Raw genomic sequence first — 15,881 nt, 5'->3', positions numbered from 1 at the left:
GGTATTCTGCCCATGCCCATTCAAATATTGTCTTACAAGTTACTGCTGTAAACTGTATGCAGATCAAACAGTTCTAGTGGAGCATAATGCAAAATATCAAGATTTCTTACTGCTTTCATTTATAGTCAGGAAATCTTTACTACATCCAGTGTACTTACCCTCCTTCTAGTACTCCGTGGGTTAAAGATACAATGGTTTTAGGAACTTGGACCCTACTATTTAAATAATTTAATGTGAAAGAAACTAGGAAAATAGTACCAGGAACAATCATTTAATGTTATAGTTTAAGACTTTCTTATGCCTGTTTGCTCAGGCTTTTGAAGGAAAAGCATGCACATAGAATAACTTGCTTAAAAGTTTGAAATATCGTCAGTAAAGATTTTCCAGCTGATTTCACAGGACAACTTTCTGTCATCTCCAGCAGGGACACCAAGAGAAATACATCCCATGCAATAAAGCTCAGTGGTATTTTCATCCAAAAATAAACCTGAAGGAGATACAGAACTTCCTCTGGCCTAGGAAGCCCCTGAGCTGCAGAGTGTGGGAGAATAGGAGATAGTTATATGGAGGATTGTCCTGTTTTGGTATTAAGGACAATTAGGGATTTGCTGTTAGGGGCAGGTTTCTGGGGTAGGTGGCTGGAAGGATCCTTCAGTCTGACAGAGCCCAATTTTTCTTGTGTTTCTATGAGAACTTGCTCATGCAGGTGGTACACCTTTCTGGACTGTACAGCTTCTTTCCAGTTTCAGCAAGGCTGTTATTACTCCTGTGACCCTGGAAAGGCAAGGAGAGTGTTTGTATGCATTCCACAGATTCAAGGATCCACTCAGTAGCTCCAGTTTAATAGCCAGCCCTTTTTTCATGATTCATGAGAAAAATGAGTCCCTTTTGTTTTCATTCGGGAAATGTCCCCTGGAATGTCTGAATTTCATTTTTTTCCCCATTTTCTCTGAGGTCACATTAATTTCCAGAAGATGGTATTTTACCATCTTTTACACATTGGAGGCTTTTTATGTTTCATCTATTACAAGGGTTATATTTCAGTATTAGCCCAGCTTGGGAATTGAAAATTTTCCTATTTCCCCAACTTCTTTTCCGTAGTAATTTACATCTATTTAAGTTCTTATATCTTCCAATAACCGTTTTTGCTTTTTGTGCCATACAAGTGCCTCTCAAATTTCTGGAATACAGCACTTTCCTAGACAGCAAGCAAAGAAAATCCATTAACAGTTCCTAGACTGTATAGTCATGTTTTATTTATTTCTTTTCCCATCTTCTAGAGCTTTGAGGTGAAAGGTGATGTCATTTTCAAGGAACATAGCAAATTCTTACTTTAGGAAGAGGTACATGGAGCAAACAGATTGAACAGCTTCCAATGGAGGGAGCTTAAAGAGGCTACTTCATTTGGCAAAGGCAACCCTTGCTGAATAGCCCACCGTGATGAGGCCAAAACTGGAGAAATGGAAAGAAGCGCAAAACTGGAGAGGGTTGTCCCAAGAAGCGTATAATGACTGCACAAAGACTTTTCCAAATCAGGAAATAACAGCTGCGCACATTTTAGATTGTATAATTAATGTATTACGTTGCATCTTGCATATTGGCCCATCCAATATTTTTGCAAACGGGCTTTGGAGCCATTAGCTGGGGATCAGGTGGCAGTGTGCAGAATCTGCAGTTTTGTTATTTTCTCCACAATGAACTTGTGGCTGACCCCATACAAGGAAGTGATTTATTGATGAGGAGACGGAAGAAGCCCGTTGTTCCTACTGCGTGGAGCGGTTCTTAAGCAGCAGGGACTTTGTGAAGGTCAGGACTCTGGACATCATGAGGTCCTATAAACTCATGAATCCTTCAAAATCCTAGCACTGGTCAAAACAGCCTCTGGGTAGAGCATGGACCCATGCCACAGAGGATCCAGACAATACTGTTGCCTGTTCATCTTTCCCTCTCCCTCACCTCCTTCCCTGCATTGCTTTTTATTTTTCTCTTTACCTTTTTCCTTCTTTCCTATTTTTCTGCTTCTCTTTTCTCCCTCTTCTGTTTTCACCTCCGCAAGTTCCCACTGCAGTGGCAGTGGGGTTTTACATATAGAAGAGCAACTGATTGTGGATGGAGACTAAGATTAGTCAATTTTTTCTGACTCTACCTTCTTACACATGCAGCTGTCAGCTGTGAAAAACTGACAAACCATCATCAGACTCCCTCAACATCAAGTCCTGAGTTTTCCAGCTCATTCTCGGGCTTGCCTGTCAGACACTTCTTTGCAGAGATCTTCTAAGGGGAAACTAAATAGATTCACCGTGGGCAGGTAGTGTCTGAGACCACTATGAGGTCAAAATGGCACTGATGGCTATCCATGAGCAGAAAGAATAATAGAAAAAACCCTACAGCAACACCGTACATTTCTTCACACAACAACATTGAAGTTGCATCTTAAGAGGAGAGTGGCATCTATTGTGGTAACACTTTCTTGTATTATTATTATTTGCTATTCTCTCCTATTATTTGCATTGCATTAGAAGCTTTAAACAAGACTGGGTTCCTGTTGTGCCAAGGGCTGCGGCAATAAAGGATGAACCAGGAGTGATTCACCCCATGATTTGCTTGTAAAAAGAGAAGGTGGTTTTCTTTAATTTAGTCTTTGTCATGTATATTGCTCTAAATATAGTGTTTGTCGTGTGATTTTGTGGGCAGGGATCAAGAGGAGGACAGATTTGCTTTCAGTGTTTTCAACTACAGCATAGCCAGCTGTCCTTAGAGGAACAGCATCTGAAGTTTCAGGGTTGTCTGCTGTAAACTATTCCTCTGTACAGACACAGAGCTTTCTTCAAAAAAGCAAAAGTACAATAGTACAGCCCTAAAGCTTTGTCAGTGATATATGTCTCATAGAAGTAATTTTCAAGTGGCAAGTGTTTTGTTGATGCCACAAGAGCTTTGTTTATGGAGTGGGTTGGCAGACACTGTAGACTTCATATAAATTATTACTCGGTTGATTATTAATGAGAAACATTAATCTGGATTCTCTCTCACCCCCTGGTTTTGCCACTCTCTTCGAAGCTTGGTTTTTTCGCTACAGTCCAGGCTCTGTTTCACAGCATATAGCTCTTGCTGAATGGCGTTAAGATGGAGGCCCTGGCCAACTGAGAAAGCTGGAGGTCAAGGAGGCGATTCCCTGCCCTTCCTTCATTCACTCCTTTCCACTCCTCCAAATATACACGTGCACACAGGCACACACACACATTGCCTTCCTCCTGTTCTTGCAGGAGTCCTACGCCCACATGGCGGTTCATCGATTGGGTTTATGCAGCGCTTATTTAAGGGCGTCTGCCCATGTTTTTAATATTTAGTTCTTCGGAAATTCAGAGCGAGATGAGCACTTACAAAGACATCTCTGCCCTTGCAGTTACCTTCTCAGGATTTTAAAAGGGTCCACAGTTGGAGGTTCTGTATCCTTATTCCTTTGTAGCAGCTCTGCAGAGACAAAGATCGCATGCCAAACAGATGGCAAAATATAAAAACAGAAATAAAGTCTGTAATCTTGTGGATAAGGTGAATAAGGAACCGCGATTCGTGATTTCTCAAGATGAAAGAACTAGATGTGCCTGGAACTGCCAAATACCTTGTTTTAGCAAAGCAAAGGCAGCACGTTTCCCCAGTCAGCTACTACCCTCATACCACCACACTGTGAAAGCCAGAGATATAAACAGGTTCCAAAGGATTCAAAATATAAATAGGTGCAAAGTAGAATTTAGTGAGAAGGTATAAATCAAATCATGTGGGATAGGTGCCTGCTAGAAAGGATTGTTCAGTTGTGATCTCTACCACTGGCAATATGTAAGCACTCAATGTATACAAGCTAAAGAGTTTGCTCTGTACCTACCTACTTCTTATTCTGATTCCCTGGGCATCTGCTACTGGCCCCAGTCAGATGGTCCTTGCTCTGAGGGAGCATGATCTATTTTAGAAACAGAGAAGTCTAGAAGTTTAATGACATCTAAACTGGACTAGAAAACGTACTGGAAGATGCCGGTAGCTTCAACACTACTGCATTCCAAGGTCTGGCTCTTTGGGGCTTATAGCAGAGCTCCGCAACTGGGCTCCTCCAGATGGATCAACACCAAATTAAGTTGGCACATCTCCTTGGGACATCTACCACTCCTACTTTTGTCTTCTTTTTTTCCCATGAGGAAGGCTTCTTACATTGAGAAAAGCCCTATAATATTGACCAAAGGAGTCACTTCCACCAAAAGCTTCCTGAAGCCCAGAAGGCGGTAAGATATGAATGACCAGGGAAAACAGTGATCCAACCTTTATCTCTAGCTTGCAGCTGAATATTTATACTTAATTGATAATAGAGAAAAAAGGAGACTGCCATGAGGATAAAGACACTGGCAAACTGTCGAGTTTTGAGGGAGAGTTTTAGATGTAAACACAAGAGGTTTTCAGAATAACAACCCTTTTCTTATTCTAATAGGGTTCTTCCTTCATTTGAGGAAAAAAAGTGCTACTCTTTCTTTGCTATTGCTGAGTAATATGTATGTACATACATATATATAAATATACATATTTGTTTTAAGGGAGGAAGACTTTTTCAGGAAAACTTAAATCTCAGCTTTTAGAAATCAACTCTATGTTCAGTCTTGAAATACTCAGCAATGGTGTTTCTGAAGTAGACAATCAAATCTCAAGTCTCCAGAACCTTTTCATTTTTTTCTCCACAGAAATCTAAGTTTAATGAGCATCTTCTACATTTATTACCAGCTGCTGCCTGGCCTGTCCTAATCCTTGCAGCGCATGTTGGCAGGCAACTCCATTCCTGGAATGAGATCTTTTTTTGTCTTTCAACCCTAGAAAAAAATAGACTTGTTTGTCTTAGGTGTAAAATTATCACTCCTGGGCCACGGGAAGCCTTTCAATGTTTTTTATTTTGGTTAGCTATTTTGTGTTCAGATCACTGTTTTCCCCACTCACTATCTCTCTGTGTGTTCAACCAGCAGGTCTGAGCCACGTGGCTGATGACGTCCATGATGGAAACCTTCCATGTGTGCAAGTAGGGGCACACAAACAAAACCATGTTTGCACACATGGGTGTTCTTATGCATCCAACAGAAATACAACTTGGCAGCTCTCATCAAACACCACAGAAACAATTGGCAGTTGCAAGCAAAACAAATGACACATCCAAGGGCTAATACTGAGAATTATATAGGGGATTATACCCTTAAAAAGCAATATTGAGCAGATATATGAAGTGTAGTAAGGGCTAGTGGAAATGTGGTGGTAACTTAGTATTGATGATGGAGTGCAATCCCCAAAAGCACAGTTGGCAGGAGTATGCATCCATGTTATTTGTGAAGAGTAATAATGTGGCAAAAACAGAAGGTGATTCAGACAGCAACCGTTGCCAAAGAAGGAAAGGAGGATGCTTCTCCAAGATTGTGTGGCTATTTTTATGGATGACAAAGTTGTTCCTGCACTCCCAAAATGGAGATTAATAAAAGCAATTGTTTTACACTACATAGAATATAGTTATCCTTAAAGGGATTTTATTGTTTTTCTGTTTTTTCCAGACCCAAAGGTTTCATGTAAAACATTTTGTGCTTCCTCTCTTTTACATGAAAGAAAAAAGAGCTTTAAAAACTACTCCCAAGTGTTCAAGAAATTTTTCTTTTTGCCTCTCTGACTACCAGTTCCAGATATTTGTTCTTCAGAGGTTTCCATTGCTCTCCACCATGCCATTTTCTTATTAGATGAAACAGGAATTAATTCATTTTGCCAAATTTAGGCAGAATGTGGACTTAAAAATATTGTTGTTCAGTGTTTTTACCTTCTTGTATAAATGTGTGAATATTCAAGCCTATGTACAGTATCTACAGGGACTCTAACTTGAACAACATCTGCTTTTCCATTCTTAAAGTTCTTTGTAATCTCCAATTACTTCCATTTTAATGATTTCGTTTGGTAATTACTTATTAACATTTTTCAAATGTTAACTTTCTCTCTTCTGCCAAGTTAGTTTTCGTAATTCCAAGAGATCATAAGCCCTTACCTTGCTACATAAATATATGTATAGATCTGTACAGCCCTGTACAGATATCTGTATAGATCTGTATCTGTATAGATATCTGTATCTATATAGATCTATACAGCCCATGATAGACTGGACATGTTTAGTTTGGAGAAGAGGAGGCTGAGGGGGGACCTCATTGCCCTCTACAACTACCTAAAAGGAGGTTGTAGAGAGGTGGGTGTTGCCCTCTTCTCCCGAGGGAATAATGACAGGACGAGAGGAAATGGTCTGAAGTTGCAGCAGGGGAGGTTTAGATTAGATATTAGGAAGAATTACTTTACTGAGAGAGTGGTCAGGCACTGGAACAGCCTGCCCAGGGAGGCGGTGGAGTTGCCATCCCTGGAGGTATTTAAGAAACGTGTAGACGTGGCACTTCAGGGCATGCTCTAGTGCCCGAGATTGTTGTTTTGCGTCTGTTTGTGGATGGGGTGGTGTGTGGTTGTGGGTGTTTGTTTTGGTTTGGTTTTGGTGTTTGGTGTTCTGGGATTTTGGTTTTTTTTTTGTTTTGTTTTGGTGGGGTTTTTTGGGTTTTGTTTGTTTGTTTGTTTTGGGTTTTTTTGTTGGTTGGACTCGATGATCTCAAAGGTCCCATCCAACCAAAAATATTCTGTGATTCTGTGATCCCTTTAAAATATGATTATTGAAGACACAAAATATTACTCGTTTAACTCTTCAAATGTGTAGTATATAAATTCAATGTATCTCTGTGTTTAGTGTAGTATTTTGATGTCTACAATATCTTAATAATCATATATCCAAATGGATCTGGTAAAAAAACATAAGTAGGCAAGGTTGATTCCGATTTTTTGTAATCCTGCATATCTCTATCAGTAACTTTGATTCCGAAGACCAACAAACTGACCAGTAAGTTCAACAGGAGTTGTCTCCAGCTCTGTCTCTGGTGTCCTGGTCCTGCTCCAAATAGGCATTATGCCAGGACGTGGAGCAGACTGCAGTGGTGGTGCTGATGGATGATCATCCCCTGTCCCTAAGACAAGAGCTATATATCCAACCTCTATTATTGCACCACGCGGTAGCATTAATATAGTTAAACTTGGGATTTTTCTGGATGTGGCAAATGTATTGACTTTACTTTCCAGTGATTTTATCAGTTCCTTTTTCTCTGCATCTCAGGGTCTAGACCAGTATTTCCTTTGGACATTCCATGTGTAGGCTCTCTTCATGGTTTGTCAGCAATATGCAGGTGGCGTGCATCAGCTTCTCTGTAGATGCAAGCAGCACCAATCTCCTTGGGGGTCTGAACATGATCTTCACTGTTCAGAAATCCAGCTGAATTTTCCGTCACTGCAATGCACAGCAATAGTTTTTAGTATTCAGAGAATGATTTTCATTTCTGGGATGCTCTACAAATGGTACCTGTGCTCATGTGGTGTATGAAAGTATTTCATTCTCAATTTAACACACTGGGAAAATGAAGCAACTTATTCAAGAGGACAGAGAAAGTAAACCTGGTCCTGGTTAAAAGCTGTTCATGCCTTCAGTTATCTTGCTGTTGACCTTAGCGGGGTTTGGATTAGTGCCTGCATGATATGGAATTAGATTTCAAGAATTATTGACTGCGTCCTCTTCAATATACCTCAGCAGAGTAACCTTCTGGAGGCATAGAGTCCCAGTGCACCTAGAAGGACGTTTCGGGAGTGTTGGCCCCCAGCACTCTGCTCATGCTCTTGTAGATTGATTCCAGCTGTAAAAGAAACTGATGACGAAGCCATGTACTTACTTAACACAGGCAAAGTTACTTACAAAGTCACTTTTCCTTGGACATGGCATGAATCTCTTCTCCCAAGGGAATAATGACAGGACCAGAGGAAATGGTCTGAAGTTGCAGCAGGGGAGGTTTAGATTAGATATTAGGAAGAATTACTTTACTGAAAGAGTGGTCAAGCACTGGAACAGCCTGCCCAGGGAGGTGGTGGAGTTGCCATCCCTGGAGGTATTTAAGAAACGTGTAGACATGGCACTTCAGGGCATGCTCTAGTGCCCGGGATTGTTGGTTTGCATCTGTTTGTGGGTGGGTGTGGTGTGTGGTTGTGGGTGTTTGTTTTGGTTTGGTTTTGGTGTTTGGTGTTCTGGGATTTTTGGGTTTTTTTTTTTTTGGTTTTGGTGGATTTTTTTGGTTTTGTTTTGGTTTGGGGTTTTTTTTTTTGTTGTTGTTGGTTAGACTCGATGATCTCAAAGGTCCCATCCAACCAAAAATATTCTGTGATTCTGTGATTCTGTAATTAGTGGCAAATAATTTTCTTCCACTTAAATCACCAACCTGCTTTGACTGGCATGCAAACTAAAAGCTCTCCCTCCTAGCTGCCTCTCAAGACCATGTTCACAGTGTTTGTGGACATGAGTTTCCTTGTTGTCATCTCCCTTAGATTTGTTTTCCCCTGTGCCCACATCACTGCCAAAGGAATATTCAGAAAACTGTACCTTACTGAAACCTGCCATTTTATTTTGGGTGAGAGCATGTGTCTGTGTTTTTGGCAAAGTTTGCTCTTGTTTCAGTTCGCTACTCTTGTAGAGGAGCTGAAACATGTCTAGTAGTTGTCTTAAAGAGAGAACAGCAATGGTTAAATACAACTCATGGTAGCAGTCACCAGATGATGTTGTTTTTCCTTGGCTGTTACGTGGGATGTTAAAGGTGCATGCAAGACAGGGAGAACCTGGCCTTCTGTCCATCATCTTTTACATTTCCACCTTCTCATTCTTTGCCTCAGAAAGCTGTGGGTCTACTATGGATATCAGATTTGATATGCAATTTCCTATCTGACTAGCATTGTAGCTGATCCTTATCCAGAGGGACGGACGAGATGCATTCCTCAGCATCTCACCAGTGCCAGCTTTCTCTGTTCGTAGGAGAGGACCAGTATACCAGCATGCATTGAGTGCTGTTGTGGTCCTCATTGCGTGCCGTGGAGCTCTGCGGAATGCTTTAGCAGCGAGCAGTAATGATGGACTTCCACCCGCAGCAGGAGTGTGCGGCACAGGATGGCCTGCTGTGACTGTCAGGAGTCTGACTTTTAAAAATGAGATCAAGCAAATTAGCATAGCCTAAGGACTTCTTTGAATTGTATGTTGCCCTTTCACCTCTGACTTTATCTCCCAGCATTCACTAACCATGAATATTTAATACAGCCATCACTGCATCCCATAGAATAAATGACTGGCTCCGAGTTTCAAAGCTTAATCTGAAAAGCAATGCATATACATTGATATTGAAAAAAAAGCATCACACCCAGAGCAAATCCTTTTTCATAAGCCCACTTATTAAAAAAAAAGTAATGTAATATCATGAGTTTTCATTAATACTAGTCTTCAATAAGCCTAAAGCAAATCCTTGCTTGCTGTGCGCTTGCTACGCTTGTTGTACAGAACTGCCTGAAAATGATGAAGGCTCAGTCAGTGCATGGAGAGCAGGGAGTGTGTGGCCAAGACAGGTAGAAGCTCTACTGGAGCAGGGGTTCTCAATTCTCAGTTGTCTTTCCTTGGAGAAGATGATTATGGATGTTTCACAGGAATCATAATGCTAATTTTCAGCCCCCACAGAGTGCTTTACACCTGCAAAGTGCTATGAAAATGTGAGCTAATCCTCAGCAGTAAGTGACTATTATTGTACCTGTTTTGCAGATGCAGAAATTAAGGTACAGAAAGGTCAGCGGGCTGACACAGGGTCATATAGCTTCTCAGCAGCAGATTTAGCATGAAGAAACAGGCCTCTCTGGTCACATTCCATTGATCATGCTTCCTTGTAGCAAATGTAGCTCAAATTTCTCATATATATATATATATAAAATCCTAGAGAAGTTGTTTCCCTCTTTGCTTCTTCAAAATAAACAAGCTCCCGAGCTACCAAACCCCACGTTTACATGTATCATTAAATACTTTCCAGTTGCTAGCCAGAAAACTCAGCAGAAAACCTGTAGAACACCAAAGTAACTCTCTTCTTTTAAATAATTGATGATGCCAAATAGCAGCAGTGTTATGCCAACAAAGAGATCGGTCTCTCAAAATATTTTATTCATTATGCCTCAAGAAACCCAAAACCTTGTTTTTAACGAAAGCAAATTTCTGAAGTTGGCTCGCAGTTCATCTGAAACATCTGCTTATTACAATTCTTGGTGTTACAGCACTGGTGCTCCCCAGTAAATCTTTCAGCTTTAAATAATACGTATGGAAGTCTTGGCAAAGAGATCAGGAAGGAGAAAGAGTAACATTTGCCAAATATGCATTTTACTTTATGGGACTGTAGTGGTATACTTTAATAATACATGTGTTGAAGAGAATCTACTAATCCGATTAAATAACAGGACAAGAAGGAATTAATTCCAAGGTTCAAAAAGACCCCATTCTTACACAGCTGAAACTTTATATTCCAGGGTAAAATAGTTAGAAGTCTTGGCTAACTACACTCCTATAAAACAGCCAGAAATGGATCTTTGTCTGTAGTGTTCGTAAATCAAGGTCACTTATGTGAGAAGGCTACGTTGTGATAAATCTTTCTGACAATTAGATGGAGAGGGCATATTGATGTTAAATTATATTCTTTGTACACTCTGGTCAGAAGGCAATGTAAACACCACAGCAGCATTATGAAACAGAAAATTGCATTCCAGATAATAACAGATATTCATGGCGCATGGTTTTACACTTTAATATGCTGTGTTTTACTCAGTCATATTAATATTTTAAATTATGTAACATTCCCTTCTTTATGCATAGTTTCTTTTTTTTTTCACTGGAAACGCACCTCCCTCTCCCCCTCTCCTCTCTATTGCTCTGCCTTGTCTCTTTTCCATTTTTCCTTTTCCCTTCTCCTTTTTTTAACAGTGATGCTTGGAAAGAAAAAAAGCCTAAAGCGAAGATGTCTGTGCAAAAAAATAGTAACAAGTGGTTTCAAGATTTATAAGCCAGGATTTTATGTTATATATTTTCAGATTCAATCTGTGTACCAGGCTTTGATCCAAGCCTTAGCATGATGACTGGAATCACTCCGATTAACCCAATGATACCAGGCATGGGGTTAGTGCCGCCACCACCACCAACAGATGTGCCTGTAGTCAAAGAAATAATTCACTGCAAAAGCTGCACGCTCTTCCCTCCAAACCCAAGTAAGTGAATCTGATGAAAGAATGTTAAGTTCCTAAATATATTGCATGAAATATTTTTATCTAATAAAAATTTTGGTTTCCAAATACAGTGTTGGCAAGTATGGTGTTTCCTTCTAAGGTCTACTGTGTGTGTAAACCATGATATGGTATCAGAGTATGCTTATTCATCTCTGTAAGATCATGTAAAAAACCCTACACATTTTGTACAAAAAAGAAGAATAATTACTTAAACAAAGCTAACAGAGCCTGAAGATCTCTGCTTCTGCTTCTCATCAAAGAAGTCTGTCTTTCCTCTGGATCAGAATGTCACAAAATATAACCATTATATGGTGCTGATCATCTATATGCTCCCTGTCAGGTCCCCACAGTCAGATAGGACCAGTCTGGGCTCGTGCCCCTGAACAGAGCACCCAGCACCCAAACGCTGACTAGCTCTGGTCCCTGCCTGGGGGAGATGGAGGGAAAGAGGGACTACAGCTCCTCTCTTGCCACTTTTTTGGGGCAGCACATGGATGAGCTGTTTCTTCTCTCTGAGAGCCAGGAGCAGGGTTCCTTCTGCCCCTCCTGGGACTTTGTGCAAATGGAAATCTCTTCCCACTGAGCCACCCGATTTTGTGTACGTTAGCCCCAGGAGTTTAGTTTCAGAGCCATCAGACCAGCAGCTTTCACTATCACTGTGAAGACAAAAGAGAAAATTAAGCAAATTAGTCTGGTGCTCTGGATTTACTGTGAACCCAGATCATGGTTTAATCAAACTGGCTGTGTATGTGAATATGTATATATATGTATATTTTAAGATTGTAACCCCATTTACTATGTTAAAGGGCCAAAAAACTAAGTGATATCAATCAGAGGTTTGGTTGTTTTTTTTTTTTTAAATTACTTTTAGAGGAATGCTCTAGTAATCTACATATAAACAAGGTGAAGTGTTATGACAGAGTATATTTTTATATAGCCTTCAAAAATTTAATAGTTTTCTGATTTAAGTGTGTATATATTATATATATGTACATACATAAATATAACATTTCTAGCCACTCCACCTCATGAGCACTCGTAAACAGGGAGGTTATCCTTCCCGTGCGCTGGCGTCCACTCCATTATCTGGCAACAAGACAAAACAGATAACCGGCAGAGCGTTTTCATCATGCTGTCACTTCTTTGTGTTTCCCACTTTGTTTTTCTGTTTGCTGTGCTCTTGTACTCCGAGACAGAAATGAAATTATGCTAAGACCAGGGAAAGGTGTCCGTCCAGCCCAAGTGCCTGGGGTTTACTTGCAGAGGGTTCACACACTTGACGAGTGTGGCAAGTGATGGGTATGAGCCAGAGATGGTAAAGTTCAGGCTTTGAATGTACTGCAGGAGTGCTTGAGGTCTGTGCTCAGGGTCAAATCAGTTGCAGAAACTCCCCTGCTTTGAAATAAAATATTTTCTATTTTTTTGTGTGACTGTGCAGGGAAAAGAAAGATTTTTTTAGACCTTACCGTCTGTCCTGGAGAACAGCCCGCAGTGGCAGGAATTAATCTCTGAAACACCACCTAAAACTTGAAAAGGTTTAGATTCGAGTAATCAGTTTTGGACAATCTCTGCAATATTCAATTGTTTTGCTTCTCCCTCTCTCCCACCTCCATGCTATGTCAAATAACTGTTGCTGCCCAGAACTGATTAGGGAAATGAATAGAGCCAATGGATCAAAAGACAAATTTTGTATTCCAATGTGATTTCTGTTTTGACTTAGATCTTCCACCACCTTCAACAAGAGAGAGACCTCCTGGGTGTAAAACAGTGTTTGTTGGAGGATTACCAGAAAACGCAACGGAGGAAATTATTCAGGAAGTCTTTGAGCAGTGTGGAGATATAACAGCAATTCGGAAAAGCAAGAAGAATTTTTGTCACATTCGTTTTGCAGAGGAGTTCATGGTTGATAAAGCCATTTACCTTTCTGGTACTTCACATTCTTTAATGGATTTTCCTTGCTTCTCATTTGTATTTTGTGATGCTAATGTTTGCTTATTTTCCTAGCTTTTATCTCAGCAAGTCTTTCTTGAGCTCAGTGGCTGTAGCTTGGAGTGGCAAGGGGCAATTCTGTATTTCTCTGTGTCTGCCAAGACTTGTGAGCGGTTTTGTGTGTTGCTTACCCGGGAGCAATTTCCTGCCATCCCACAACAATGCAACAGATTCTGAAATTCACTACAGAACAATCTTATTTTCGATTTACACAGGTTTATATAGTTTTGCTCACAGGTTGTGGAAAGAGGAGGGCACTAGGCCAGGAACGCTGCTGTTTTCCTGTGCCAATTTCTCTGATAGGCTGGCAATTCCATTGGCATATTTTTATAGATTTGCAGTGCAGTCTGAATAAAGTCTGCCTTTATGCATGCATGTATTCAGCTACCGCATGGGTTTGACTCTGAGCCCCATCTGTAGGCTGCGTCTGTTGCCTCCCAGGACAACAAGTGCCACAGAAACCCAGGTGTAAAATTTCAGAATCTCTTTTATTTTCCAACAAAGGAACAGACAAAAAAAACCCTTCAAACCTCTAACTCAGAGGGGAAAAAGAAAAAAAGAAAGAAGAAAAAAGATGAAAAACTGTTCTGCTTTCATCTATCAGGCTTCCAGTGACTGTCAGTGCCCTCTTAAGGTTACAGGTTCCTTCGTATGAGGATTCAGAACTGAGCCCTTCCTCATCTTTCTGAGCTGGATCCCATCCCCCGTATCTGTGTGTCTCAACAGGCTGGTTCATCTCTCTTTCTGGGTCATGGGGAGACCCACAAGTGTTGTTTTGCCCCACAAGTGTAATGCAGCATTTTCACCCCACATGCAAGATATTCTTAAATAAACAAGAGCCAAGGACTGTTCCTTGGCCAAGACAAGCTGACACAGACTGGCTTACAGCCACCCACCCTGTGTAGGGTGACCTCAGAGGGATCCACTGAGACCATCCAGACTGGAGCCTGGGAGGCAGCTAATGATTAGGGATACCTCGTTTGAGCTCCCACCTTGACCATCATCTGTTTATCAGCAAGGACATAACCTCAATGTCCTGTAGGTGTCCATAGGAAGCTCACACAGCTAGAAACAAGTGGTCTCTCAAATCACCATCAACTACATGAAAGTAAGAAAGAACGAAAAGAAAACATCTGAATTTTTGAAATATGTGGTCAGAAAAAACCTAGCTCCTTTATTTCACAAAGGTTTTTCTGTTTTGGTTTATGGGTTGTTTTGTTTTTTTTTTTCTAACTTGACTCCTTGCTTTAAGTATCTGAAAAGCTATAGAAAATTGTGAATTTTATGAGGCCTATATAAAGATTTCTTTGAAATAGTACTGTATTTTCATGTTTCTTCCAGATCTTCATTCCACACAGCTTTTTTCTTCCTTTTTTTTTTTTTAATTTTATTTTCACTTAATTTCATCTTCCCTCCTCACCCTCTCTTCTTCCCAGTTTCCGTCCTTCCTGTTTATCCATTCATTCACTTTACTTCCATAACGCTGTAGTTCACTGGGACAGATTAATAGGCGTCACAGTAGTAAGAAGCAGTAGGACATTTCCCAGCTTCCAACTTCTGTCTAGGAGGGCCCCATCTCCACAAGTAATGGAGCAGGGGAGGGGCACACCAGATTCAGTAGGAGCTGGGATTACTGTATATACAAAATACTGATAAACAAAAACAGGCCACCCTGGGCCAGAGCTCAGTTCCCTGCTTCTCAGCAGTTGTCTGCACCCTTTGCTTCCCTCCAAGTCTTCACTTGTGCCTCTGTACTTGGCACTGGTGACGCCTCACCTCGATTACTGTGTTCAGTTCTGGGCCCCTCACTACAAGAAGGACATTGAGCTGCTGGAGCGTGTCCAGAGGAGAGCCACCAAGCTGGTGAAGGGTCCAGAGAACAAGTCATATGAGGAGAGGCTGAGGGAACTGGGCATGTTTAGTTTGGAGAAGAGGAGGCTGAGGGGAGACCTCATTGCCCTCTACAACTACCTGAAAGGAGGTTGTAGAGAGGTGGGTGTTGGCCTCTTCTCCCAAGGGAATAATGACAGGACCAGAGGAAATGGTGTGAAGTTGGGGCAGGGGAGGTTTAGATTAGATATTAGGAAGAATTACTTTACTGAGAGAGTGGTCAGGCACTGGAACAGCCTGCCCAGGGAGGTGATGGAGTCTCCATCCCTGGAGGTATTTAAGAAACGTGTAGATGTGGCACTTCAGGGCATGACCTAGTGGCCAAGATTGTGGGGGTCTTTTGTGTGTGTATGGTTGGACCTGGTGATCTCAGAGGTCCTTTCCAACCATGAAGATTCTGTGATTCTGTGAAGTCAAGTTTTATTTTAATTTTATATGCCTTAAATCCTGGAGAAGTAGATTTGGTGATTAGAGGTAGCAAATTCCCTCTGCTGCTGTGTGTCCTCGCTCATAACGCATAAGGGTGCACGTTCAGAATACGGGAAATGAGCAGAGATGGAGGTGGCAGGTTCTCCTTCTCATTCTTCCTCATCCTGAATTTTCTGCCAGTTTATTTTCAAGTTCCTGATCCATACTTCCTTCTTCCGTTTCCTTTAGTCACAGTCGCACTGCTGTTTATGCTTCCTCTTACTGTCTGCTCCACAGCCTCCTTCCCGACCTGGCTTTTCCTCCACACATTTTCTTTCTTCTGAAGTGCTGTACTCTGACCAGATCAGGGAAAGAACCAGTGGAGC

General features: G+C 41.1%; 1 protein-coding gene across 1 annotated transcript in view; it reads left to right on the top strand.

Moving 5' to 3' along the window:
- Positions 1–15,881, top strand: part of ENOX1 (ecto-NOX disulfide-thiol exchanger 1) — a 142,824-nt gene that overhangs the window by 25,102 nt on the left and 101,841 nt on the right. Inside the window, exons 3-4 of the mRNA XM_074149048.1 lie at positions 11,017–11,190; positions 12,929–13,135. Coding sequence (XP_074005149.1) covers positions 11,017–11,190; positions 12,929–13,135 — 381 coding nt within the window. The remainder of the gene's footprint in view (positions 1–11,016; positions 11,191–12,928; positions 13,136–15,881) is intronic.

This window comes from Numenius arquata, chromosome 1 (assembly GCF_964106895.1).
Source record: "Numenius arquata chromosome 1, bNumArq3.hap1.1, whole genome shotgun sequence".
Classification (NCBI taxonomy): domain Eukaryota; kingdom Metazoa; phylum Chordata; class Aves; order Charadriiformes; family Scolopacidae; genus Numenius; species Numenius arquata.
Note: the sequence above shows the minus strand (reverse complement) of the source record. Positions and strands in the feature narration are given on the sequence as shown.